This window comes from Ctenopharyngodon idella, chromosome 11, assembly GCF_019924925.1.
Source record: "Ctenopharyngodon idella isolate HZGC_01 chromosome 11, HZGC01, whole genome shotgun sequence".
Taxonomy (NCBI): domain Eukaryota; kingdom Metazoa; phylum Chordata; class Actinopteri; order Cypriniformes; family Xenocyprididae; genus Ctenopharyngodon; species Ctenopharyngodon idella.
The window spans coordinates 2,178,279-2,195,784 of NC_067230.1; the positions used below are offsets into that span (position 1 = coordinate 2,178,279).

The following is a 17,506-nucleotide window of genomic DNA, read 5'->3' on the forward strand; positions in this document are numbered from 1 at the left end:
AAGACCTTCGTTCATTTTCAGAAGACAAATTAAGATATTTTTGATGAATCCGATGGCTCAGTGAGGCCTCTATTGCCAGCAAGTTAATTTACACTTTCAGTGCCCAGAAAGGTACTCAAAACATATTTAAAACAGTTCATGTGAGTCGTTATTTTGTCTTTTTGGCACACAAAAAGTATTCTTGTCGCTTTATAATATTATGGTTGAAACACTGTGCTCACATGAACTGCTTTAAATATGTTTTTAGTACCTTTTTGTGAACTGAAAGTGTAAAGTAACTTGCTGGTAATAGAGGCCTCACTGAGCCATCGGATTTCATAAAAAATATCTTAATTCGTGTTCCGAAGATGAACGAAGGTCTTACGGGTGTAGAACGACATGAGGGTGAGTAATTAATGACATTATTTTCATTTTTGGGTGAAATAACCCTTTAAGATAATAAACCTGATTAGTTTTATTTTATGTTGACTTTTTCATTACACCATGGTGCAAACATTTCACTGATTATGATGTGTAATAATGCCTACCTGGGATTGAGTGAGGTCTGTCACCTTTAGTTATGAGCCACAGTCTAAACTGGGGATGCACAAGTCTTCCTGCACTTCCACCGCCATCTGTCTTCAAATCTGTCAAATGCCCAGGTGGTTTAGAATGAGATAATGAAGTCTTGTAGGTGTAGTATGTATGGTTATTAGAGTCACCTTTTGTAGTGCAGGACACTATTTGTGTTAACTTGTTCACAACTCTGACATCCCAACAGTCCAGCAGATGACAGTTGTTCAGGACTAACCACTGGCCATTATGGACAGCGCTGTCCAGTGCTGTGAGTACAGCATTTCGATGGCAACCAGACCCGAAAGAAATAACACTCAGCTTCACCTGTTGACAATAATGACAGGCCGCTACATAATTTAAAGGCAGAGTTATATTCATTATAAAATGATAACCATGATTTAAATTTTTTTTTTAAATAAAAATGATATATATTTTTTTATTTTAGACCTTCAGACCAGTTTTCATCAGCCACTTTTCCACAGTCGGGCCGAACGGTTCTAACAGCAAGGAACGGTTCCAGTTATATTTCCACTTGAGCTTGGTTCCTTACCGGCAGAGCCAGAGCAGCGCGGAATGGAACAGTTAAGCAACAAGATATGTTTGGCCTGACGGTGGAAAAGCGGCTATGGACAGGGAGATAGAAAGGTCAAGAGCTGATGAGGAGAAGAGGGGAAATGTCAGAAGTTGGATTGAGCAGCACAGAGCACATGTGCTAACCACTAGGCCAAAGCTATGACTTTTAAAATGGGATTTTATTTATTTCCACATGACTAGGCCAGTGAATTTTGTTTCCACAACATCCATAGAACATTGTCATGACCTTACTGCATTGACAGTCCCCCTGGAGCAACCTAGGACTAATTACCTTGCTCAAGGACACAGTGGTGGCTCCTTGAAGGAATCGAACCAGCAACCTTTTGGCTATCAGCCATAAGCCTGAACCACTACACCATCCATGGTAATTTCTACTAACCTTTGTGTTATTTTAGTATTATTTATATACTACTATAGCATTTATTAATATTTTGAATTAACTTTTATTTTTATAGTTTCAGTTTTCATTTTCATTTTAGTTTAAGTTTTAAATTATGTTAAATGTTTATTAGTTTTAGTTCTTTTATATATCTATTTATAATTAATTGTGACCCGTGCTAGCAAAATGAGTTGCAATGAGCAAAAAAAAAAAAAAAATAGTTTTGTTATTCTCACATTCTCATAAAAAAACCTTCAAAATGATGTATGATTTGTTGGAATTTGACAAAAAATGACTGAGCTAAACCTCTTTGAAGTCAATTTTGAGAAAAATCGAGTTTTCTGAAGGTTCCAAAACAAAATTACCTAGCAACCATACCTTAAAATGGTAATACCAACAAATTTGGAACAAACCAAGTCAAAACCCATATCTATAGGAAAAATATATATATTTAACTTTTTTCCATGATTCCACAATTGTTTGATTAACATTAATGAAACAGACAGCCTATATTAAGACCTACTGTACCACACGGATCTAATGTTACACATTAGATGTTTTTCCCCAACAGTTAACCAAACGCTCAATTAAGACATAACAGATAATGTTTGTGTGAATACTCGTCAAGACAGATTTTTTTTTTAAATACTGTAATTCTGTGTATATGTGTATATCTGGATCGCACGCCATCTGAGGCGTCTTTGTGCGTGCGCTTTGGATCTGTCAGTCAGCGCGAGTAAGATCGTTTGAAAATTACATTTCATTGGTCCAAACTCGTGACATCGAGAATTCCCTATGAATATTCACAAAGTTGGAATGCTGCACTTTACAACTATACCAAACTAGTGCTGAGGGAAGCGGCAGAAGTCAAGAAGCGAGCAGAGAATAACGTCATTTTTCATGGACAAAGAAAAGGTACTCCTCTCAGAAAACGTACAAATAAAGATACTTTTATTTGTTTAATTGCTATTTGGAGCATTAGGATCGCTAGACGAGGACTTGATGAACTAATTTTTGTGAAAACCTCAATTTCGACCAAAATTTACATTTTTCAATTATTTTTTGCCTGTAGCTCGAAATGAGTCAGTGCGCATTTCGACTCATTTTGCCAGCACGGGTCACAAATGATTTTTATTTTAATTTTAGACATTTTAGTACTTCATCTAAAACTTATTTTATTTCAGTTAGTGGCCTAGACAACATTTTTAGCTTTTGTTTGAGTTTTTTTATCTGATATTTATATTTTATTTAATTTCATTTCACTTTTATTTCAAGTAACTTACCCCTTTGTTGTCTGCTTGGCATTGTGCAACTTGTTTAATCAAGTGGAGAGGGTAGATGCTTACTGGCACGTTTTTATCTGGTAAATGTACAACTACAGGACCTTCATTTTTGGACAAAAGGTTGGAGATCATTTCCACAGAGCCCAGGTCTCCAGTAAATGAATGCAGCATATGTCCTTGCGCACAGGCTGTAAGGTCCTCTTCCACTGCTGCTAGCCATTGAGGACACAGCGTCTTCCACAGAATAGCCCGCTGCATTGTGGACAAATGAGAGTGAGACTGACAAGGGACTGGTCCAATCACTGTGGAGGAAGGAAACCGCAGGTATTCCCGCCATAGCTTGGATGAATTTACCAGAGATGATACAAGACCCCTGAAGGGTGCAATCGTCTCTAACAGATAGACATCATCTTGAGAGTGTGTTTGAATCCAGCTTGGCAGCTTGGGGATAGACTGTGTGGATGGTGATAAAAAACACTCTGAAGATTTCCAGTTGCTTAATCCTCTGAGGAAAGTGACTCGTTCTACTTCAGGGCAGCCCTCATTGTGCACAATAACGGCAACAGATACCAATAATCTGAATAAAGCAGAATGGTTCTGGAACAAGCGAGGCTTATACTGAGAAAAGACATGAGACAAAATTCTGTAGGTAATCTCTGATGCATTGGGCTCCACATCTCTATGAAACTTCATGTCAGGGTTCTCCAGAGCTAAACCTGACTGAAAAGTGAGCAGGAATCCGTGAAGAGTGAAAAGATAACATGGTGAAAGTCGGGCCACGTCCTGCAGAGCGTTGTAGAGGGACGTGGTGAACTCTGCTATTCGATAAAAATCAGCCATCAGGGGTTTGTGCCGATCTATCTCTTGAGATAGCTCCTTGATTGCTGTCTCAAGTTCAAGAGAGACACTCTGACATGTATACACGTGTGGAAGGAACTCGGGGTCCTGGAGAAGTGGTGCGGATGCATTCATGACATACTCCATCAGGGAAACCTGCAATCATAATAAAAAAAATGACATTAAGCTTTTAAGAATATTTCATAAAGCTTTGCTTTCCAAAAAAGACGTAAACTTCTTCACCAGCCAACCTTGTTTTGAAAAAGTTTATGCTGAAGTGTCTGTTTTTGTGTTTGTATTTGGTGATGTTGTTTCCACAGTTCTGAGCACTTAGTCTGCATAAGTTCTGTCAATATAAGTTCCCGAACTTCAGATGTGCTTGGAGAAAGATCAATCATTTGAACCTCCTCCAGGAAAGAAGAGTGAATTTCTAGCAGAAAATGTGGAAAAGGAATGGAAAACATTAGGCAACACCAGGACTTACACACTTACAGCAGGAGTTTTTAAACCAGTTCATTGGAAACCAAATGGGTACTGAGGGTCCATGCAGGGGTGTGTTTACGTTATTGGGGGCCCTAAGCAAATCTCCAGAAGGGGGCCCTGCGATCGCGTCCCAGGGGGAGGGGGGGGGGGTCCCCCTGCAGTAGCCGCGTTCTGCTTTTTGGGAGAAATCGTGGGGGGGGACCCCAAGCCCGCAGGGCCCCACGCAATTGCGTGCTTTGCGTGGTGGGTAAACACGCTACTGGGTCCATGTAAATGTGTGAATGGGGAAAAAAAATAAATAAATTTAGGGCTGTAAAAGTAATCATTTTCACTTAAGATATTAAGATACATATACATACATATATAAGAATCATAGTTATTTAACAGTAAGAAATACATTTTGTGGCAAAAAAAATCTACCAATATATTTCTTAGCATGAATACATTCACGAATACAGTAACTTTACAGTATTCTACAGTAATACAGTAACTACAGTAACAACATATTTATGTTGTATTCGTCTACAAAGTTTCTGTTGCCTTTATCTTGCTCACTGTGGGTTTTCTCTGTAAAACTGCTTTTTGAACTATATTTATTTTGAAAAAAAAAAAAAAAAATATATATATATATATATATATATATATATCTATATATGTCTTCAGCTTTACACATCTAACATTAAAAGTGTTTAAGAAAAAACTATTAAGTAAATATTTTCTAAATAATATTTAATAAATGTAAACAAGTTTAGTACAATAATATAATAATACAGTTCCATATTAATATAATATAATATAATATAATATAATACATTTATTTTAATTTAGATGAGGTACATAAAAATATGTAGATGACCTTATTTTTTAGGAAGGGGTCCTATCATCAGATTTGGGGGTCCATGGTTGGAAACTTTTTTGAAAACCCCTGCTTTAGAGACTTTTAAAAGGATCATATCTTGTAGAATCAACACAAAACACATCCTCAATCACTCACCATGTATCAGAGTTTGGACTGGAAGGGAAGTGCTCAGAACGAGGCGAAATTCAGGATGAGCAGATTTAACTGTGCAACTCCGGCCAGGAGAACTTGCTGGTGTAACAAACTCCTGAAGGATTTGTAGGTTTGATATTGCTTGTTCAATATGCGTCACCAGTACTCTTAGACCTGCAGTGGATAGAAGCAAGGTGAGATTACATCATTCACAGTGTAGATTTAAAAATTAAAACCGAAGATCAAAGCAAGGAAGACTTTGCAGATGACTGACCTTCTTTTGCCCCGTGGTTAAGTTTATCAAGTAACTCTGGATCATCAGCAGAAACTGTAAGTCCATATTTATCCTTCTTATGACCTTTTTCTTCACCTCTTGTATACTGACCTAAAAAGAAATTTAACTATAGCTGAAAGATATTTCTAAGCAGTAAGACATATAAAAAGACAGACTGTCATACTGACCAGGAGGAAACCATGTCTGAGATTCCTCATCTTTATGATGATCTGCTAGTAGAGGGCAGCGCTGAGCCCAAGCAACATTCCCCCAGAGAAGAACACTTCGGACCAGATCAGAGGAATCTCCATGGATTCGATCCAGATCTAGTCCAAGTATTCGATTTAAAGCAATTTGAAATGTCTTACTGATGGGAATGGCCATGTAGTGGTCACAAGTTGTGATTGGAGCATCATCAAAAAGTGCTGCACATGGGTCCTCCCGTTTCATGTTAATTTCACCAGTCAGACAAAGTTTGTGCCACTTCTGGAGCAGCTCTTGTCGAACATCAGGCCTGAACGGACCCAAGTAAGTAACAGCAGCTGCCAAAATCAGGGCGTCACCTGCAATGTGTTGTTTAGCCAACTTTGCTTCCTGTAATACACCAAAATCAAATGTCTTGTCTAGTTACATTTGAACAATATGCACATTGAAAAATTCTGTTGAAACAGCCATTGACAACTTTAGCTACCTTTTCTTCTGATGTCCAATCTTTAATGTGATGTTCAACCAGTTTCAGAGCAGCATATGACTCTCTCTCTTGAGCCTCTGCAGTACTAAGCTGGGCGTTCAGCAACTCCATGTCTCGTCTGTTGAGCTCCTGTTGTCTCTCCAATTCAACTAGTCTTTCCCAATCTGACTCCTCCTGCAACTTCGCAACCTTCAACCTCGCTCGACTCGCTGTAATGAGCTTATCTAAATTGCACTTTTTAGCCTTTTGAGGTGCCATGCGGCGCTGTTCGCAAGCATACTGGTATACTGCTCTCACACAGCGACACAAAGATTCACAAGCCCGGCTCACATCTCGCACAGAGCTTGGCTGAAAGGTTGGTGCCTGTATTATATGACCCAACTTTTGAATCGTCTCATCAGTTAGTTTAGAGAAGTCGAAAAATTCCAGTTCCTGGTGGAGCACGAGGAAAATTATACAAATCTCAAAACAATTATTGCTTCATAGGGTTCAGTATGGGTTTTTTTTTTTACCTGAAAGCTGGACTGCACCAAAAGTTGCTTTCTACTGTCCCAATCACATGGACGGTTGAATAACATGCATATAACGTCCATGACCATGACAACTCCATCAGGTGGCGTCCTGTAGTGTCGCATCTCATCCAAGTCAGACTGGCTCAAAGCCTGCAGTGCCTCCACAGCTGCTTGGTACAGCGGACTCACCTGCACACAAACAGCAACAGTGAAAATCCCATTTCAGTGTGTCCAATGTGTGATCATGCTAATCAAACCAGACCTGACTAAAGGCATCTTGAACTTGTTGCTGAACTCGATGTGACTGGTTCTCTAGTTTGGAAAGCCGTTCTTCTTCCTGCAAACTTTGGTGGCGGGTTTGTTCCCAGATTTTTTGTGCCATATCCACTGATCTCTGCAGCTGGTCTAGACACTGCAACAATAAATGAATGCATACTGTACAATAGTAAAAAAAAAGGACATTAGGATTATTTTGGATCTGAGCTATTGACACAAAGGTTTCAGGTTCAACCTTTGCTCCATTTTCTTTGAGCGCTTGAACAAAGTAAAATAATTTCTGAACATCATTTACAACTATATCCTACTGCTTCTCCATTTAACCATTGCTGCTGAAACGTACCTTCTGTTTATCCTCGCATTTGGCCCTAAAGCTCAGAACTTCCGCAGAACTCTCGGTCATGACCTTCACATCTGCTAGAACCTTTGCTAACCTAACAAGTAAATAAAAAACAAGAAATAAACACAAGAAAAATGTTTATAATATTTAATACACTACTGTTAAAAAAATTTGGTAACACTTTAGTTTAGGGTCCAATTCTCACTATTAACTAGTTGCTTATAGCATGCATATTACTAGGATATTGGCCATTTATTAGTACTTATAAAGCACATATTAATGCCTTATTCAGCATGTTCTACATCCCTAATCCTACCCAATACCTAAACTTAACAATTACCTTACTAACTATTAATAAGCAGTAATTAGGAGTTTATTGAGGCAAAAGTTGTAGTTAATAATTGGACCCTAAACTAAAGCGTGACCAAAGTTTTATAATGGTTTGAAAGAAGTCTTCAAGGCTGCATTAATTTAATAAAAATACTTCATAAATAATTCTGTTTTGGTGCTCAAGATGCATCTTATTTTTCTTTTCTTATTATTATCACAGTTGAAAAGAGTTGTGCTAATATTTTTGTGGAAACCATGATATATTTTTGACAAATAGAAGGTTCAAAAGATCAGCATTTATTTGAAATAGAAATCTGTTGTATCATTATAAATGTCAATTTTGTTCAATTTAATGCAGCCTTGCTGAAGCAAAGTATGAATTTCTTTTTAAGGAAAAAACTAACTGACCCCAAAGTTTTGAAAGGTAGTATATGTGTTTAAATACATCAGCTGTACTAGCAGTCCCCTCACCTGTTGTACTGAACTCCGCTTTGCTCAAAGAGTTGCCGGCAGAGAAAAAAGAACCGATCCATCAACTCTACGTAGGACCGAGGGCCAAATGGTTGAAAATAAAGCAGTGGGACAGCATATTTTGTAGCTAATAGATGTATTCCTGCCATCGCCTTAGAAATATTATAAGCTAAGCTATCCTTGGCAACTAGAAATGCAACAATAAAAAGGTACAAACTCTTTAAAACATGAAAAAAAAAATCACAAAACTCTCCATTTGATAAAATTAGGAATAGGATTATATTCAATAGATTTACCTGTACTATCTGTCTCGGGTATCTGACCACTGGCTTTTAAATGATACAAGGCACTTTCAGCTAAAGCCTCAGAGGTCCAAGGTTGGTACACTTCTACACAACAGCAGAGACTCACAGCCTTGGTGACATGTGTCTCCAAATCTGAATATTTTCTGGTTTGTATTTCACGATTGTCCGGGAGGAGAGGATAAAGCAGGAATACATGCATATTTCTTTGGATGTTTTTGAAATACCTGCACAAAAAGTAAATTATATTACAATATCTTTACTTTCAATTAGGAACAAATGCTCAATATCAGTACTATATTAGTTATCAGACATTATTAGAGATTTTTTAATTTATCGGTGCTTGATACTAAATATTTAATTATGCTTGCTCATTTCCCCTATTTTTACATTAAGATTGCTTTTGCCGTTGTCTAATAATCCATTGAGATTACCTTTGCCATCTACTAACTAAAAGTTAATCTTTGAAAATACTAATTCAAAAATACTGTTAAATGTAATTTTTAGCAGATCTCAATTTTTTTTTTTTCATATTGTACATTATAATGTACGGAGCCCCGGACATGACATGCAATAAAAAAAATTAAATTGTGCACACGATTTACTATTTCGTTCCCTCGATTTATAAATCATGTGCATGATTTATAAATCGAGGGAACGAAATAGTAAATCGTGCACACGTTTTAGTAAATCGAGGGAACGAATTAGTAAATCATGCGCACGATTTAGCCTACTATTTTTTTCCTGCATGTCATGTCCGGGGCTCTGTAATAATGTACTGAATATGTGATGCATAAATTCACCTGTAGCATTTAAAATGGTTGGTTTTAGTGTTTTTATTTATTTTTGTAATTTATTTAGACAAAACAGCATATAATAGTAACTTTAATATCAGTCATTTACTGGTTATCAGCCATAACATTAAAATAATTATTAATTTATCAGTATCTTCCTGAATTTTAATATTGGTGCATCCTTACTTTTAGTGACATGATCTGCTGCAAAAATCCCAAGAAATTCAAGTATGAAAATGCAAAAACATTTCAATAATCAGATACAAAACGATGAACACAAATTAATAAGCTTAATTAAACAATAAATTGAAACAACATCAGTATCTCAAGTAAACGATATGAAATGAAACTGATACTTATACCCTACATTTCAAGAGCTTGGTCATCCTTCAAATGGCACTGTGTATTTTTCATCCTTTTCATCCATGTTTTCATCCTTAGCTTCACATTCTTCAGTTCCTCATCTGAATACAGTCCAGGGATGGTTCCATTCGCCATCATTACCAGCAGTTCATCCTTAACAGCCTGGCTGGTGTCCTCATGAACCAGTAGAACCAAATGTCCAACATCCACTGCAGTTCCGCTCCAAATCTCTTTCATCATTTCCCACAACTTGGTCTCATTTCCATGATGAACCTCAATTAGTTGGTATCCCGTCAGAGCAGCTGCTAGACGTACAGTGGTCTTTCTGCCTGTTTTCTTTGTTGCTCCAAACAGAACCCCGTGTCCACCAGGAATGAGAAAAGCTCGGATGACATGCACAAGCTGATGTATATTCTGGTGATGCACAGCCCATGTAGGACTATAATAAGTGTCATCAGACTTTTGCTTTTTTTTTTCTTCTCTGCTTTTAATGGTATGAACCAGTTGGTCCATCAACATATCTACATCTCTTTCCTGATACACACAGTTGCGTTTAAAATCATGATGCTGAAGAATGTTGTTCAGCGCCTCACAAAGTTCTGGACTAAAGACAACATTCTGGAAGAAAGAAGTTGTTTCCTGTAGAAGCTGCAGAAACTCTTTGTGTGCAGCTGGTTTTTGGTTTATGTATTCATATCTGTTTTCACCAGAATGAGAATGAGAGGAAAACATCATTTGAAATGAACAACTTGAGGATTCAGTTGCAGATTCAGATTTACACTCTGATGTTACTGGTTCACTCTCAACATTTCCATCATCTTCTACTTCATCCTTCATGTATGAGGATCCATCTTCATCAATTCCTGGACTATACAAGCTGGAGTTGCTCTCTACAACATAGCTCTCTTCTCTTTCTGGCTGAACTTCTGCCATTCCAAGCAAAGGAGACACATTCTCTTCCAACTGGGAAGGGGTTGAATCCAGTTGCTGGTTTACATTATGTGTGCTTGATACAGATGATTGATCTGTAGGGCTTGATGTATCTGCTGAAGGTGTCTGGGATTCAGCTGACAATCTAGTGCCAAAATTCTTCTCAGAAACTTCAGCTAAAATTGAGATTAATTTTCGGCATGCCTCCTCTGAAGATAGGCGATCACCAAAAGTGCGCAAACACTCATGCATCCACAGACGGGCAATGTTGAGATCAAGAGCTACATGACCAAGAGCAGATGGAAAAAAGACTTTTTTCTCAGGTGAAGAGAAACTCCTAAAACCCAGACTACTCTGAAGAGCCTGCTGGACACCAAGCCTTGGCCTCCAGAGGTACATCCCTTGAAACACTTTGTGAATATCATGCAAAGAAAAGATGAAGTTTGGACTGTGTGAAGCAGCAGTAAAACATTCACGCACTGAAAAATACACCTCCAGAATTGAGGTTATGATGCAGTTTGCTATATCCACAACTCTCTGCATGGGTTGTATTTCTTTCAACCATGGTTGCAATTTCGAGAAATGAATAGAAAAAAGGATTTCAGAAGTCATGCTTGGGAGAGACAACGTGGTGAAGAGTCGAGAGAGCCGGAGAGACATCCGACTGCTGTTGTCTGCGTTAGGAGCACTGCAAGTGCCTAGATAATTAATGGCTCTTGATTGAAACAGCTTGAAGTGAGAGCCATCCGATGTCAACACTTCACCTCTAGAAATACATTGACGCAATGTCTCTAGAGTCATTGATGTTTTTCCATAAGCATCTGCAAAAAAGAAAAGAGACATAAGCTTAAGTGCATAAATGTTTCCCTTGTCAATGAAATTACTAAAAATATTATGTTAAAGTTTTTGAATATAAATTTTGTCAATGATAATGAAGATGGAAAATGTGCATCATGATGATTAATTTATTTTAATTAAAACATACTGTTGACTAAAAGATGAGAAGTACTACTAATGTTTTTGAAGAAGAAAAATCTTTAAAGAATACAATATATGATATGTTTACCATATTGTACTCATTATAATTTTTTGGGAGCTCAAGTAAATAAATATATGAAGCATAATGAAAGATAAATATGCATGTTTTTATATTTTGGTTTATTAAAACAGACGCCCCAGCAGCTGACTCAATGTAACTTCTTTAAAAACTCACCAAATGGTGCTTCATGAAGGTCATCAATGAACAGAAGTAGGTCTGGCTTCATGTTGTTTAGTTGAGTGTCCTGGTATCTAACTTTCTTGAGTGCCTTGCACAAGTCAGAACGGTGAAGGCCTGGACTGGCAGGTAAATGGATGTGTGGTCTTGCTTGTGATATTAAAGACTTGCACAGCATTGTTTTGCCAGAGCCAGACTCTCCCACAAGAAGTGCTGGCTGTTGAACATCCAGCAGCATGTCCAGTAGATATGCATGTATTTCGTACTATATCAAGGGCAAGAAGTACAATTTAATCACCTGCTGAATGAGGAAAAATATAATGTTGATGTTAATATGAACTCTATGAGATAAAAGGCAAACCTGAGGCACAGATGTGAAGAAGACCTGTGGACTCTTACGCCTACTGCGGTTGATGAAATTGGTTGTGTCTCTCATTTCCTCACTGAATTCAAAGAAATGCTCAAATACTGTGCCTTCTGGTGGAGTCTCAACTTCACAATGGCTCTTATACAGGGCCTCCCGCGCAAAAAGATCAAAATGTGGCCAGTGTCTACAATGAGAACAGGCATATTCTTTTACATACACTGTAACAAAACAAGGATTATTGGAGTATGTTTTACAGGAAAATACTATTTCATTCTTTCACTTCAAGTAAATCCTACACCATTTTTTTAGTGTATATCATAACAACTTCTAGAATTTAATATCTTCACATATGAACATGTATACCTAGGGTGCAAATGTCCTCCAAATCCCCAAATGTAAGCTACAATAAAGAGGTTTCTTGCTTGTAACCCCCATTGAGAAGAGGGAGCCATGGGATCACTGCACGGTGGCTGGAGAACTTGTGCATTATCTGGTGAACAGAGAATGTGGAAGCTACATTTATATGCATTGTTAACAAAAATGATTTATACAAATGTGATTATCAGTGTCTTAATTAAATAAAACATTTCAATAGGTCAAACAATCATATTCTCTGAACCTACAAGGCTGTTCCTTCAACTATGGACACTCTATAGGGAGTTGTCTCTTTAAAAACTTTTGTTATTCTCACTAGTTTAGTTAATTTGATTTTGACAGTTGAAAAGTAATAAAATAAATGAAAGCAAAAAATGTTTCCAAAAATGTTTTAATGTGCTTTATCATATAACAAAGATAAAGTTAAAACCTGTTCCTTTTAATAAAACCCCCCAGCTAAGTGCCCAAAGCTGAAAAATCAGCCATAAATGCATATATTTGTACAACTGATGAGATGGAATTGAGTGGAATTCTACCTGTTGTTTCAGTTTTTCTTGAAGTGTATTTCAAGTCTTCTGCTTTCCCAGAATGCACCAAAAGTGCATGAAGAATCTTAATAAAGGACATTATTTCCTGCAAACCATCTGTAATCCTAGATGAATGTCTGCCTTCACGTCCATCACTGGCCAGCACTGAAGAAAGTGCTTTGTTTTTGAGAAACACTAGTGTGTCAGGGAAAAGGTCTTTAGCAAGGTGACTCCACATTTCCAGAGTAACTTGGTCCACATTATGCTCCCTAGAGAGCACATCCATCTGACACTTCCACACAGATCTCCACATGTTCTCTCCAGAAACATATACCAGACTACAGTGTGTCACTACAGAGGGGGTTGAATCACCAAGGTTTGTGACCTCAGCTAGTATTTTCAGTCTTGATGGCTCAATTTTCTCTCCTGATGAAAGGTAAAGATGAGGATGTTCAAGATCGCAAAGAGTAATCAAAGAGTCCATCCAAGCAGGTCTGCCAAATGGATCACCATCCAGCACAATCCATTTCACTTGCTGCATTTGCACAGTTTTCTTTCTTTTGAAAGGGTCGATGGGCAATGGCTGCTCTGAGTGTCTTAATGCTTTAGTGAAAGCTCCATCAGACCAGGAGTTGCCTATGCCAAAATAACCACCAAAAAACTGTTTGTGGGACAAGGTATTGGGGAATATGACCTCGGTGCTAACAGAGCCCCAACATGACATAGACAAATGACGATAGATGTCTTTAAGATCTCCATTAGGATGACAAGCTGATTCAACCTCCAGATCCCTGGAAAGTTTTTTAAGTGCACTCACAAGGGCTTGATACAAAATTGTTTTGCCACTACCTGCTGGTCCAACGAGCACTACAACATTGGAGAGCTTCAGAGCTTGATGCAAGATCAACACATTTTGAAGCATTTGCGTGTCTGGATAAAATCCTTGTTGTTGTGACTCGTCTTCCACTACATTTCTAAGCATACTTTGTTCCTCTTGATCAATGAACTGTTGTAGACTTGGAAAGTACCTCACTTTTGGAAAGATTTCCTCAAATAATATATGAAACTGTGATGCTCTCTTTGGATCCGAGACAGTATACCGCATGACTGACAGAACTCCTTTGATTGCTGCTTGCTCCTCTAACTTCGCATTCTTAATTGCATTAGACTGATTAACAAACTTGACCTTCTCTGGCATTGTTTCAAGGTTTGTATTTGCAGATCCTGTTTCATTCTGACTAGAAAATGTACCCTTATCAGTTTCTTCCAAATGACGAGATAGATGTAAATGTGTTCCAGAGGCAACAATCACATTTTTGAGAAGGACAAGCCAAGAGGTCTGATATCCACTGACAAAATCAGGGAGGCAATGTGAATCCTTAGCAAGGCTAAAGAGAGAGTCCAGGCGGCGACTTATTGTAGCTGCTTCAGAGAATCCGAATGACACCAACATCGCTTCTGCAATGATTCTGTAGTGTGGCTGCATCATTGCAACAGGCCTCATTGCAGCTCTCAAAATTTCTGGTATCTCAGTTGAGTAGCCATTATCTGAGATTGTGATACATCCATAAGTTAGCTTGGCCCAAATATTTTTTCCAGCAATGTGACATTCCACCTCATTCACTGTACTGTTGTACTTTTTGATGAATTCTCCACTGCTACACTTTCCATCTGTGGAGGACAACTCATGTCCTTCCTTTTGTGCTTGTCTTTGAACTGCTGATAAATGTTGATGAATTTCGGTCAAATGTTGTCCCAGCTCAGACAATGTCCCTTGTCCCAACAACTCCACGGAATCAAGCACAAGCCAAGCTCCAGTTTGAAAAGCACCTAGAAGCATTTGGGAAACAACTGAGGAACCAGTACTTAAACAACACTTCAAGATGACCACTTGTCGTCCCAGTGCATAACCCAATTGCACAGCGGCATGCTGTTTGCCTGACATGTGGGGTCCACTGATGAAAGCACACTTGAAGCTTGATAAGGCAAGAATTATGCCCATGTAAGCTTGCTCAGTTGAAGGGGTAGTCACCATCGTCCAATTCTTAGGTCCAATGTATTCATAGCCATATGGCAATTGTGTGCTCAGAATGTCAACACAGACAGTCTGATCCTCTTGAGATGGAAGTAAATCAGAAGTCGTTGCATCAGCATTTGGGATAATGTAATATTTCATAAGCTTGTGCCATTCAAAAGAGGACTCCAAATCTCCTTTTACTTCAACAAGCCCATCGGTTTGGCCAGAGTGCTTCATGATCATCATAACCAAGGCACGCAAAGCTGTCAAAGTGCGTTGGGATGGTTTTTCATTTGAATTTGCAGCGTGTTCTTTTATAAGCTGGCACAAATAGTGCAGTTTTGCTGCACTTTGGGACTTGATTCTCATCCACATGCCAGTGGTAGTACAATGTGATGACTTCTGGACCATACTGCACCACAAAACTTCCTCTGCCACCAAAAGACATTGCAAAGGAAACTGAGATATGAGTTTCAACAATGAAGGAGATTCATGAGTTACTTCTGAACTGTTCCCCTTGCTATTCCCAATCAGGTCTGGGGTGCCAGGAAGCTTTTCAAGCATTGAATTTTGATGGACAGCTAAGCATTTCAGAAATGTCTGTTTCACTGCTTGATACAATTTTTGCTCAAAGAGATTAAGCCAAGCCACAGGACAGAGGTTTGACTCAAGAGGACAGACGAAGGGAACATGTTCACCAAATTCTCCATGTACACCATGTACCCACATTTGTTCATTACTTAGAGCTGATAAATAATTTTCACTGCAAACATCATCTTCAACTTGAACATCAAGCTGTTTCACTCCCTTGAAGCATTTCTGCACCATAGGTAAAAGGGAGGAAGGTGCTGGGAGCTGTAAAGAGAGAAGTTTTATCACCTCTCCATCACTGAGATAGTAGAGTCTAGGGAACTGGCTTCGTGGTGACTCTAAGACATAGAGTAAATGACTGGAAATCTCCTCCATTGTTGTGAGTCCATTCATAAAGGCAGCACATAGACTCTGTCCTTGTAAACTGTCACTGGCCTCTGTTGATTCACTCAGTTGAACAAAACTGGACACATGTGGGTCATTAACTGTGATCTCAATGATTTCACGAAATACCTTATCCACTGGGTGAAACTTCTCTTGCTACAATAGAAGAAAGTTTGATCAGTTAGAGAAAATTGTTTCACTTAAACTGCATTAAACAAACTAAGCATTACATCAAAAACATACCAACTCAGACTTCCGGAAGCGTATTTCATTGAATGTTCTGCTTAAAAAGATCCATTTCTGCTGATATCGCTCAAATATATCAAGCAATTCACCTATAGTTAAAGGCAAAAGAAAACAAGAAATTAACATTTCTTAACACTCTCTACTGTCCAGATACAAACTGTTGACACATATGTCAGGAATATACCTTGCTCTTGTAAAAGCAGCAGCCAGTGTTCAACATCTTTCTGAAACTCAGCAACATGTTGAGAACGCAGCATATCAGAAAAGGTCAGAACACTTTCCTTAGTCTTAGCCAAAAGCATCTCTAAACCTGAAAGAGATAAAAAAAAAAATAAAAAAAAATGTTATATATGCATGTAACTGTACGATCTGTACTAATAGTTGAGATTAGCTGTATAGATGGGAGAGTATATAACTTACCAATAATGGTGAAGGTTCCACCATCACGAATGTGATGCTTTGGTACATTTTGACTGGATTGTTGTGGGCTCTGCTGTTGCTGGACAGTAATAATGAACCTGGTATGATGGAATTCTGCCCCTTTCCAGTGTCTCTGAAGTGCTCTGAATGTCTGTTCCATGTCTGCCTCAGCTTTGGCATCTAGGCAGATCTGGAAGCCAATGCACATCCATACCCCATAGCTTATAATAACTGAAAAGCAGTTAATGTTAAGTTTTCACATTACATGCTTACAAGTGTGAACAAGTTCTACTGAACCTTGTTGATTTTACTTTGATGCCTCTGTAGCTCTTTGGACATGAGATCAGCCAGCGTTACTTCGCATTCACGGTCATACAGCAGACCAACTCCTACAGAAACAATTATATTGATGGTTGGTCCCTAGTATATATGATATTACAGGTTCCTACTAATTAAAAACTATCTGAAACTAACCTGACACTTATGTATGTTTGTATCATTTACCCTTTGAGATGTTTCTCCAGTGCTTCTCTTTCAGTGTGGGGCTTCTCAGCTTATTCAAAACAGGGAGTAGCTGGTTGAACCCCTGCAAAATCTGTAGGGTTTTCTGTAGCAAAGCATCATGGGAGGGTATAATTTTTGCAAATGCCTCTGCCTGCTGTAGCCATTCGCTAACCTTGTCTTGGGTTTTAGACACCTCAAACTGCAAATGCAAGAGAAGCATTATATGCAGAATCAAAAAAACTGGTTGGTGTTAGTAACTACATACCTTCCTGAACTTCAGTAGCTTCCACTCTTGAATTTTTTTGGACGACATGCTCATCAGCTCCCAGAGCCCTTTCCTTGCTTCAATATTCTGCTGTGCTACAGTCACGAAAGTGAGATCCAGTTGGTGACCTGAAAGAATAAATGAAACCACTGACATGAAACCAGTGCATTAAAACCACTGAAAGAGAGT

The 17,506-nt window shown here is 38.3% G+C and overlaps 1 protein-coding gene across 1 annotated transcript; it reads right to left on the minus strand.

Annotated features, from left to right (window-relative positions):
* Positions 1-9,110: 9,110 nt before the first annotated feature.
* On the minus strand, positions 9,111-17,183 carry LOC127522766 (dynein heavy chain domain-containing protein 1). The gene is made up of 10 exons (XM_051913040.1): positions 17,053-17,183; positions 16,846-16,937; positions 16,549-16,738; positions 16,313-16,438; positions 16,126-16,217; positions 12,900-16,038; positions 12,352-12,478; positions 11,983-12,172; positions 11,619-11,886; positions 9,111-11,226 (listed from the first exon to the last, which is right to left on the minus strand). Exons 2-10 carry the CDS (start codon positions 16,885-16,887, stop codon positions 9,476-9,478), a joined length of 5,925 nt encoding a protein of 1,974 aa, XP_051769000.1. The 5' UTR covers positions 16,888-16,937; positions 17,053-17,183; the 3' UTR covers positions 9,111-9,475.
* Positions 17,184-17,506: the final 323 nt, after the last annotated feature.

What these genes read in the sequence shown, in the direction of transcription:
- LOC127522766 (XM_051913040.1), bottom strand. Translation starts at nt 16,887, where the DNA reads ATGTCCAAAGAGCTACAGAGGCATCAAAGTAAAATCAACAAG. An exon ending in AAGAAAAACTGAAACAACAG is followed by an intron (nt 12,479 to 12,899) that starts GTAGAATTCCAC and finishes TCTGTTCACCAG; the next exon opens with ATAATGCACAAGTTCTCCAG. An exon ending in GGAGGACATTTGCACCCTAG is followed by an intron (nt 12,173 to 12,351) that starts GTATACATGTTC and finishes TTCTCATTGTAG; the next exon opens with ACACTGGCCACATTTTGATC.